Here is an 11,144-nt window from a genome sequence, read left to right as displayed (position 1 = left end):
TCTCCTTTGTGTGTGTATGCACACTCAAGTCATGTCCAACTCTGGTTTCCAACCCCTATGGACTATAGCCCCCCAGGCTCCTCTGTCGCTGGGTTGTCATTTTCTTCTCCAGGGGATCTTCCCCACCCAGGGACTGAACCCACATCTCTTGCTTCTTTTGCATTGGCAGGCAGATTGTTTACCACTAGCAACACCTTACTCTTCTAAAGGAATGGACTCCACAAAAGCAGCAAATAGTTTTTATTTTCACAACACAACCCATCTTCCTTTCTCCCAGGAGCATAAAATTGACCTCAGCCATCAAAGCAGAGGACAAAAGCTGATCAGTGACAGAAGGCAAAGGGTTACTAGAAAAATAGATTCTGCCCAAGGCTCTCCTAGGGATTCAAATCCGTCCCAAGGCTCCCCTCCAGGGCTCACCAAATGGAGGGAAATAAGCACATGAAAAGAGGCTGGAAACTGACAAGGGGATTTTACAGAAAATGAAAGGAGCCTGGTGGTGAAAAGACCTGAGGGATTGGGGTGGGGGAGGAGCCTTGCTCCTAGATTAGTGCTGAAAAAGGAAGGGGGAAGAAATAATTGGATGATGTATGTAGTTTCCATCATGTCGACCATTCCAGATCTCACTGAAGCTAAATTCTGGCCAGTCTATGGAGGTAGAAATTGGGGATGGAAGGAAAATTAGAATCCTTCCTACTTCCCCCAGAGAGTAGACTGTTGATTATCCAGCTCTACCCTTTTCCCAGCCTGCCTCCCCCAAAAAAGCTTCCAAATCCCTTAGCTAAAATTTGCATCAGAAAATGGAATGAGGGCTGTCATGAGTCTTGCCCAAATCCTCCAGCCTCAGAACTGACATGAAAGTTGAACAGGAAATGGGGAAAGGGAAGTTTAGTAATGAGATTACAACCTCCCTTTATCCCCTACTCAAAAACTCAGATCCCTGGGCAGACAGGAAGGGAACACCAGGCAGCTGTTGTCATCAGGGACCCATGCAGACCTGTTGAACAGACCCAGTAGGTGAGAGAAAGCTGAGCTGGAGGCTAGGAGAGTTTATTAGACTCCTAGAAATAGAAGCAGGGGCCTGGGGTCAGAGGAGGAGCATGAAGCAACGCAGGAACGGGAGCATTTTAGCCCCCAAACTTATGGGCCACCTTCCACCACCACCCGCCCCCCTAGTGCTAACCAGAGGGGCCCATGCGGGTGGCAGGCTGATCAAGGGCAGAGCTTGATGCGGGTGCCCTTGGAGAGCACCCGGAAGAAAGGGAAGACACGCTCGCCCAAGAAGGCAGCCGAAAAGGTGTGCACATGAGCCAGAGTCTCTGCATTGTAGAAGCCCAGGCGCCCAGCCTCATAGTCCAGGTACACGCCAAACCGCCGTGGTTTCTCACTTGGGCTCAGCAGTGTCTGCTCCGTTGAGCTTTGTGCCTGGTAGCGTTTGCCATTGGTGCCCACACACCACACTTCCCGCTGGAGCAGGGGCTGCTGGGGCAGGTGGAGGCGGCGGCGGCGGTGGTGATGGCGAGAGGAGCTGGCATCCCCACTGCCCACAGAGGACCCCCCAGAGCCCACCTTCTCCTTATGATGGGTTGATTCACGGGCAGCACCCACCGCCCAACCCCGACGCCCACCCACCTCTACCTCCCAGTAGTGCCGGCCAGAGCGGAAGCCCTGGGCCCCCAGCACGCAGCAGTCGGCCGAGAAGCGCTTGGAATGGTCAGCAACCTCCTGCCGCCTCTCTGCCAGGCGGACCGCCCGGCGGTCGGGAGACAGCATCAGAGCCGGGTGAGCCGTGTCAGGGTCCAGCGTCAGGTCCACTTGGGAGGAGGGAGGACAAATACGCCAGGGCTGGAATGACTGTTGGTGGCTAACTCCAAAGTTTGGCCTTTCCTGCTTTCCCCTTCACCTCTCGCCCTCCCCACCATCCAACTGACTTCAGCTCCCTGCCCCGACAGAGTCTGGGCTCAAGTTCCTAGGGACTCCACTTCTTTTCCCCACTCTGTTTTCAGGACACCAGACAGGTTTTCCCTCTGGTCCTGGCTTTTACTCCCCATCACCCACCTGGGCTAGAACAAAAGCTGCTCTCGGCTTGAAGCCCCAATTGGCCTGCCTTTATCCTGCTCCAATTTCAGCACCCATTCCCCCAGGGCCCAACTTCCCCTCAGAACCCAATCTCAGGTCTGTGAAGGGAAAGGCAAAGGAAGGTCGAACAGGTGACCTCCCTACCTCGGGCAGCCTGACAGAACATCCGGCTCATTTTCCTCACGATGGCGTCTGTCAGGAAGTCATGGCTATGGGGTTGACACGGGTCAGGGGACCAGACCTCTGGGGGCTGCAGCTGTACCTCTTCACACCTGGAGAAGGGGACCGGGCAGGGGGTGGGACCATGATATTCCCAGAGGAAAGAGCAGAAGCTGAGGGGAAGGAGAGGGTCCAGGAGGCAGAAACTCAGGTCCTGGGGAAGGAAGGAGAGGAGCGGGATATCCGAGAGATGCAGGGATGGGGAACCAGATGCCATTGGGTCACAAAGGATAAAGGGTGAGAACACACCTATTGAAAGTCTCCTTGATGTCCTGGGAATAACAAAAAGAGGGAGAGGGAGAAAGAAACAGAGAGTCAGCTGCACAGGGATGGTTCCCTTCTCCCCATCTGATTCCAGCCAGAGAAAGAACTTGAACTTGGACAGTGAGAAAGCACATACAAGGCCTTCAATAAGCATGCATCCATTTCAATCACCCATATGACTCATTATGCCTAATTTAACCCATCCTGCTGTGAGCCCAACAGAATTTACAGCCCCAGTAAAAGAATTTTCACAATATGACTTGGTCCTATTTTTCAAGATGTTAATGTCAAAAATTCTTTTCCAAACTCTTAAAATCCTTTTACAAACTGAATCTTCATTCTTTTCATTAGGTACAATTATCACACACCACATTCAGTATCAATCAATCTGTCTCCAGCCTCAAAAATTCGGGTTAAATCACTGTGGGTTCCTCCCAATGAGAAGAGAGGTAGCTCTGGACAGGTGTTTGGTAAGCACCACCTTTTACAGCAGACACAGGGCTGGGGCGGCGGGGGAGGCGGGGGTGGACAAGGAAGGGGCCATTGCTTACCTGGAGTAGCCGCAGGCCCCCTTGCTGGCTTCGCTCCTGGGCCTCAGCCAGCAGGCGGCTCAGCTGAGCAGCCTGCTCTGAGAGGCGGCTGGCCGCTGCTCCTGCACGCCCCAGCTGAGCTTCGTGCATCTCTCGGAGGCGCCGCTCTAGCCCTGCCTGCTCTTCGGCCAGAAACCGTGTCAGCCGCCCAAATTCTGAGGCCACAGCTGCCAGCTCTGACTTCATCTGGCTCTGGGATGATGCAAAGGGGATGGTGGATACCACCTCAACACACAGAAACAAACCTCCAATTTGGTAACTGCTGCCCCTCAATCCAAGGCAAAGGAGCCCTACATTCTGAATGGAAAAGAGCCCCTGACCCCTTCCCCATCTTCTGGCTTTAGCAGGCTTTAGCATGCTCCTGGCACAATGGTCCCAAACCCACCAACCACTGCCTGCAATGCTTATCTCCACCTTGGCTACTTGACTCTTTCTTCAAGTCTAAGCTTAAATATTCCTGAGAAATGTCTTATCTCTCTTCCAGATCTAAATCAGGGTTACTTATATAAATATCTCCTCGTGGCATATGCCTCAATTTGAAAGGTTATATTTACACTGGAGTATCTTTTAAAATCCTCTTTCCCCACTGCTCTGTAAGCTCTGTTACCACAGGGTCCTCAGACCCTGGAACAGTGCCGACTACCGAGTAGGTGCTTGGTGAGAAGTTTTTGAAATAAAAAATTCAGGAATCAAGATACAAAATCAGGGTCCTGGCTATTCCACTAATGACCATGGGAAAGTCACCCAATCCTTCTGGGTTAGATGTCAGTAAATTTTCCATAAAGGGTCAGATAAGATTTTACACTTTATGGGCCATGAGGCAAAATAAAAAATATTATGTAGATAACAATAATATATAAAGAGAGAAGACCTCTACCCATTGCCACCCCATTTGCCTCGGCCGGGCAACCCTGGATGATCAGCACACTTTTCACCCAGATATAAGCTGGTGATATGAGATATTCTTAAGGGTATGTAAAAAGAGTTAAAAGACCAGAGTGTGGAGGGAAGTCCTGGCTGGTCAAGTGTGTGAAGAAAATAGTTTCACTCTCTATCCCAGTGAAACTCAGTTCCTGACACCGCTGCACCCCAGGAGCCCAAAAATCTCAATTTGGGCAGCAGGCTAGAAACAAGAAACTCCCTGACTCCCAGACTCAAGATTCCTACTAGGTGCCCAGCAACAAAGTCCCTAATGTATAGGTGGCAATGAATGAGCATGGGTCCTGGAAAGTGGCAAGGCTCAGCCATCCTGCCAGGATGGCAGGCACTAGAGAGATGGGTAAAGATGTCAGATAGGAGGGATGCCCTGGCTTGGTGTCCAAAGCTCATTGCCAGGTCATTCCAGTGCCTGCCAGCTTTACAAAAAGAGGCAGGAGTAAAGGGCTGGAATTAGGGGGAAAATATTTAAAAATACTCCATGGGGAGGGGTAAGCAATAATGAAAAAAGGCTGAAAAACACCAGACTAGAAGATAATAGGTCTCTGCAATGCTGACATTCCTCCACTCATGTTCCTCTCACTTATGCCTTGCCCACCACCTGACATCTGTCTTGGAGCCTGGAGCTTCTCTGACAGCTGATATGTGAATTTTGCATTGCCCTCTTCTGTCCTCTGTGCTATCTGGAGTGATAGTATGGGGCAGCAGGTCTAGGGTTAAGTGTCTGGGATGGTAAACATGCTCTGCAACCTTGAGCCAGGGACCAGCCCTCTCCAAGCTAAACCTATTTCATTCCATTTTGGAACCTAGGAATAAACATGCCTCTTGATTTGCTAAGGCTTCCCTGGTGGCTCAGATGGTAAAGAATCTGCCTGCAATGCAGGAGACCTGGTTTAAACCCCTGGGTCATGAAGATCCCCTGGAGAAGGGAATGGCAACCTACTGCAGTAGTCTTGCCTGGAGAATTCCATGGACAGAGGAGTCTGTTGGGCTACACTTCATGGGATCACAGAATCGGACATAACTGAGCAACTAACTCTTTCTTTGAGCTGCTAAGACACCTCTCCTCACAGACACCCAAGGTGTCTACTTCTCTCCCAGGGCTTGGCTGTCCTTCTTCAGAGGATCCAGTCACCACCTGTGAGAGCCCATCTTTCCTGCTCTGGTTTAACCACAGAACCAGTCAGCCCTGTCAAGGACATTCACTCACCTTCAACTCTGTCACCCGCCTCTCCTCCTTGGCCTTCATCTTCTGCACAGCCTCCAGGTGCTTCCTCAGTGGTTCCACATGCCCCTGCAGTTTGGCCTAAAGAAATGGAGAAAGGAAAGTTAGAGGTCTTGGATAGGAGAAGCACCTGCCCTCAAAGGCCATATCCCCCATTCTCCCTGCAGTGGGTTGGGCTCAAAGCCTGATACCCATTACAGGTATTAAATGAGCATCAAATTCCCTTCCTCCCCTTTCTTCTCTTCAGATGATGACAAAGGCTTTCAACCCTCCTCCTGAACTCATGTACAAAGTCTGCAAGTTAAGATTCTGGGACTTCCTTGGCAGTCCAGCAGTTAAGACTCTGCGCTTCCACTGCACAGGGCACAGGTTCAGTCCCCGGTCAGGGAAATAAGATCCTGCATGCCACTCGGCCTGGTCAAAATAATAAATAAAGTTAGGATCCTGATGACTACACAGCACCACACTCAAGAGCTGGGAGTGAACATGGCTTGAGCCCCTCAATGCACAAAGTCTTTCCATATGAATGCTCTTACATATGGTCCCTTCCTCCTCATGAGCAATCTTCCTCATAATTTTCAACTCTAAATACTTTTCTGATGATTTTATGCCTATGCTAAAAATCTTTCAACAGTTCTCCATGACTTGCAATATATGAGGCTCTCATTGCACCTTCATTTCTAGCCTCCCCTCCTATACCTCCTAAACACAGAATCTTTAGTTTTAGTCATAAAACTTCTAGTCTTTTCCTGAGCGTAATTCCATACTTTTATCCATGCTACTCCCTCTGTCTGGGACTGCCTTCTACACTTAGCCCAAGGCATTCTTCCTTTAAAACCCAGCTACCTGTCCATGCCCCTGATGCTTCCCACCCCCAACTTCCTCTGTGATCCCAAGGAACATGAATACACCTTTACAATACTTCCCTGCACTGTAATCACTTACATGTGTTCTGTCCCTAGGACACACAGGCTCATGGGAGCACGGACCCCACTTATTTTAATTTCTATGCTTCTCTCCCACTCAATTACTTGCTAAATGGAAAACAAATACACTCTCCTCCTACAGTTTTAACTTGTGCAACGAAAATGCACTTGAGCTCTGTGTTCTAATCGTTTGTAACAGAATCTTGTGCTTTAAAGACCAGAATGGATAAGCCTGGTTTTTGTGCCCTTTCCTTTTTTGTGCCTTCTACTACTTCTGCCTTTCAGCCTCCTTTTCCTTGGGGGGTGATACAGCCTAGAAGAGCTCAAGCCTAGACTCTGATCTGAACCTGAATGCAGGCAGGTGACCATGCTTCAAGTTACCTCATCTTAAAAAGGAATAACAGAATCTACCTTGTGGACACGATGCTTAGCACAATGTCTGGCACAGAGCAAAAGATCAGTACTAAATGTTATCTACAATTCCCTACCCAGGCCTAAGCTTCCAATGACAATCTGATAATGACCCTTGATCTAAAGAGGTTCCTGACCCAGAGCACAAAAGGTAGTCATTGCAAGGTTAAAGAGTTGAAAAAAAAAATCGTAATAAAATTACAATCCATAACATAAAAATAGCATAAACAACACAAAAATTTGCCTTTTGCTATTATTTTCTACTTTTTTCCAGTAGGGTCAATAATTTCAACTCTATTAATTCAACATTTATGCTTATATTTCTCATTTAATATTCTTCCTAAATTATGGACAAAAAATTCATACACGAATCCAAATAGAGTACCATTTAAGAGAAATTTTCAAGAACCTTTAACTTTTTGAAGCTTTATATCACTTGTGCATTATTACCTATTCAATAAAGAAATATTTCTACAAAACAACACTGTGCTAAGCTAGTGCTAGTTAGTGTATGTATCTGAAAAGAAACTACCTGCCTGTAAAATACCCTGTAATTTAGAAGAGACTCAAATTAGTCAATAAAACTTATGTATTTATATTTACTGATCAGTTAATGTCAGACTTGGTGTTTAGTGGCCTTTTCAAATTGCAGAGCTCTACTGGGCTGGCATTCAACAGCTACGGCTAACACAAATTAAAATCCAGTTTCAGAAGCTCTTCAGAAGAGTTCTGCAAGGAGAGGGTGGAGAAGGGATGGAATGCCCCATGGATATGCCACCCTGGGATCCAGTTAACAAAGTGACTACACACTGATGGGTACAGGTAACTAGAAGCCAAGAGGATACAAAAGGGAAGGACAAAAGGAGCTCACAATGTCCCCTAATGTAGGGCCCAAAAGGCAGGTGGTAGTACCAGTGCAGTGATTTCCATAGTAGCCTGGGCTTCCTAAAGATAACCCTCCCTGTCAGTGGTTCAGAATCAATGATGGTAGGGCCCACTCTACTTCTGAAAACCTCCACTAATAACTGGAACAATCAGCCAGGTTTGACAATCACTCTGTGGGAGGAACAGTTACTTGTCATAAGGTGTGTAGGTTTGTCTTAACTGTACATACCACTTCCAGCTGAGAAGCTCTAGACATCTTACTCTAAAACTGGGGTAATGATAATAAAACCCAAATGAAGTTACTGTACAAATCAGGAGAAGATTATGAAAACACAAGCCATGAAACAGAAAAGCTCTGTGCAGACTACACAGAAGAAGCTACCCTCTCCTCCTGGTTCCACTTCTACAAACCATCTGGCCCTTCGGTAAATGTTATTTCTACCAGCTATCTCACACACAAATCTCCTTTACCTGTGTCCAAAAAGATACTAACTAAATTAGAATTAAACTTCGAGAAGAAAAGTCACATGTCAGAAAAATCAAACAACAGACACCTAATAGTGGTGATGTTATAAACAGTATAGGCCAGGAAAGGCGGGGTGGGGTGGGGGGTGTAGTTACTAGTAACTGTGTGGCCCTGTGTGTATATTACTTACATCTCTCTGGTTCTGTTTCCCTTCCGTTTCCCAATCTGTAAAACGGGAATACAAACCGCAGCAAACACACGGGGTTGTTTTCGATTTTAAATGAGACAGTCCATGAAAAAGTGCTTAGTACAGTGCAGGGGTACATAGTAAGTGTAGAGTAAATATTAACTTTTAATCCTGCAGAAATTAAAGTTCAAAGACATTCAGAGACTAAGGGCCAGATCTTCTGACTTAAAAGCCTATCCCTCTTTTCTAAATACCCAGGAAAGGTAAGAAGTCCTGGCCAGTACACCAGAATGATTCAGATCCAACAAAATTCCTCAAGGGGAAAACAAAGCCATATCTTGGAGTGGGTGGGGAACCCATTAGAACAAGAGCAGAGCATATGAGTCTAATACTAGTAGTTAGTCAATATACACTTCTGTTCCTCAGAGCACTTTATTATTTGAGGCCCAAGCTCTTTCCTAGAGAAGCAAATGGCAACCCACTCCAGTATTCTTGCCTGGAAAATTCCATGGACACAGGAGCCTGGCAGGCTACAGTCTATGGGGTCGCAAAGAGACGGCCAGGACTTTGTGACTGAGCAAGTTCTTTCCATTTCTAGAGGTTTTAATCAAGGATAGAGTTGTAAGAGTCATTCACAGTTAAATAAGACTGGTGGTAAAGCCCTAAGGGCTTGTCACTTGCATTTCTATAACTTAGGGACAGTGGAAGTGCAAAACAGCAGTGGCTTTTCCCCAAAAGACAAAGTCCAGTGATATGACATCACCAGATTTCGTTTGAGGAAGCCAGTCTTCCCTGGTCTTCTTCACTGTGTCTACTTTGTGTCCAGGATCCTTCTCATTCTAATCATCCTGGTGCCAGTAAGTGCTTAGGTAAGGACAATCAGCTCAACAGTACACGAGGCTCTCTGAACGGGAAAGACACCATCTCCTTTCCCCAGTTCCTCTTACTTCTTCTCCACCCCAACTAAACTCCCATCTTCTACTCTCACCTTGTACTCCTGCACCACCTCCTCCAATGGCACCACGCTGTGCTGTTTGTGGTTCCTGGATTCTCGACATACCACACAGATGGCCTCTTCATCCACCTCGCAGAAGAGCTTCAGGGCTTCTTGGTGTTTGGGACAAATGCCCTGCTCGTTCCCACGGCTCCCCCGACCAGCGGTTGGGTGCATCTGCCGAATCACCTGGACCATGTTGGCCAGCTGCAGGTTGGGCCGGAAGCTCCGCCTCGGAAAGCTCTTGCGGCACTGAGGGCAGGTGAAGCACCTCCGAGGAGTTGGAGGCGGGGGCAGTGGGGTGACGGGATCTAGCTCCTCTTCCTCGTCCTCCTCCAGCACTTCCTCCTCGTCCTCCTCCTCCTCTCCCCTCAGGTCCTCCTCCATGTCCCCCAAGTAGTAGTCCAGGTCTTCCTCCTCCTCCTCCTCCTCCCACACGTAGTCCATGTTGTCCCAGTTGGATCCGCCCATGCCACTGGTCCAGAACACACCCTCTTCTTCCTCCTCGACCTCCTCCTCCATGTCGCCCTCATAGTCTTCATCGCGCATGGGGGTGTCCCAACCCCCACCGGCCCCCACAGCCTCCACTTCTTCCTCCTCTGCATCCTCCTCCTCTTCCTCCCGGTCTAACTCTTCTCTATCCTCTTCATCCTCCCCTCCCCACAACTGGGTTACACACACTCGGCAGAAGTTGTGCCCGCAGCCGATGGACACGGGGTCCGTGAAGTAATCGAGGCAGATAGCGCACACCGCCTCCTCCTGAAGGGTCTGCACAGGGTTGGGTGCCATGGCAACGGCAGCCATCTTAAGTGTCCAGTCAGCCAGTATAGACGGGTGGTGGGTGGTAGGGGGCGGGGGGGGGTCTTCCCTCTCAGACTCCCTGACGACCCAGCCCCACCCCCAGCCCTGCCCCTCCACACCTCGCCTCAAGCGCAGCCAAAGAAATGTCCTCCCGACAACACACCCCTGCACACAGAGTTCCCTACTCCCAAACCACAACTGAGTCCCTGAAAGGGGAGGGGACAGAGTTGAGCTATACCGGCAAGTCCCTCAGGTGGCCCTGAGTGCAAATCTGCCCCAACGCTCCCTTGGCCTCCTCATAAACCCCCGCCCCTCCTCACTTCCTGGCTCCGCCCCCTCACTTCCGGCTTCCCCTAACACTTCCGGTGCTGCTAACCATCCAAGATCGCGAGCTCCTTCCTAGGTCACGCTACGCCCCTTTCTCCCCCCGCTTCCCCGCCCCGGGTCCCCAGATGACAGGAAACGGTGAGGCGACGCTCTAGCAGGCACTCAGGAACAGGGAGGGAGGCCTAGAAGGACGGAGGCGTACGACTCTGTAATGCGAGGGAGTGGGGAACGCAGACGAAACTGAAAGCCCGGCCTCCCCCATCGCCCGCCACTGGGGATAAATTTCGGGGGACCTTGGAAGGGCTTGGCACCCGTCTACTCTCGTTGCTATGACCGTATCGGCCCGGCGCCATCCTACCGACCGGACACGGAGAACTGCAGCAGGAACTCCCCAAGGCCGATGCCGGAAATGGGAAGGGCGGGTGTCGGTGAGAACCCTGAAGTACTTCCGGCCCGTCTAGGCGAAGGACTTTGTTGTTTGAAGACTCCGAGAGTCGGTCCGAGACTGACTAGGGGGCGGGGTCTGTAGAAGTACGGTGGAGGTGGGACCGGAGACCCTTCCCATACTCCCCGCTGTAGTTGGCATTTCCAAACACTGTAGAAACTACCATCGGTCACTGTCGCTTCGTTTGGATGAACTTTCTTAACTGCCATCAGTAAAGGAACCGTAGCAAATCATGACATGCACATTCACACAGTGGAACACTTCAGATGTAGAAAAGGGAATCCTCCCCAAAATGTACAAATGAAATGAAAAAAACAAGGTGCTAAACAATGTGTAGAGTATAATTGTAAAGAAGGGAGGGGGATAGGATGTTAAATGTATGTAATAGC

The 11,144-nt window shown here is 49.3% G+C and overlaps 1 protein-coding gene across 3 annotated transcripts; it reads right to left on the bottom strand.

Annotated features, from left to right (window-relative positions):
* Positions 1 to 223: 223 nt before the first annotated feature.
* TRIM41 (tripartite motif containing 41) lies at positions 224 to 11,119 on the bottom strand. Of its 3 annotated transcripts, XM_070374192.1 has the most exons (7): positions 9,177 to 11,117; positions 5,299 to 5,394; positions 3,114 to 3,377; positions 2,548 to 2,570; positions 2,224 to 2,351; positions 1,633 to 1,814; positions 224 to 997 (listed from the first exon to the last, which is right to left on the bottom strand). In XM_070374192.1, the coding sequence occupies exons 1-7, from the start codon at positions 9,984 to 9,986 to the stop codon at positions 980 to 982; spliced, it is 1,521 nt and encodes a 506-aa protein (XP_070230293.1). In that variant the 5' UTR covers positions 9,987 to 11,117; the 3' UTR covers positions 224 to 979. The 3 variants fall into 3 exon arrangements, 2 of the variants coding, with proteins under 2 accessions (XP_070230293.1, XP_005891161.1); XM_005891099.3 differs by having other exon boundaries at positions 224 to 1,814; positions 3,114 to 3,344; positions 9,177 to 11,115; XR_011464816.1 differs by lacking the exons at positions 224 to 997; positions 2,548 to 2,570 and having other exon boundaries at positions 1,793 to 1,814; positions 9,177 to 11,119.
* Positions 11,120 to 11,144: the final 25 nt, after the last annotated feature.

Source organism: Bos mutus, chromosome 7 (genome assembly GCF_027580195.1).
Source record: "Bos mutus isolate GX-2022 chromosome 7, NWIPB_WYAK_1.1, whole genome shotgun sequence".
In the NCBI taxonomy this organism is placed as follows: Eukaryota; Metazoa; Chordata; class Mammalia; order Artiodactyla; family Bovidae; genus Bos; species Bos mutus.
Note: the sequence above shows the minus strand (reverse complement) of the source record. Positions and strands in the feature narration are given on the sequence as shown.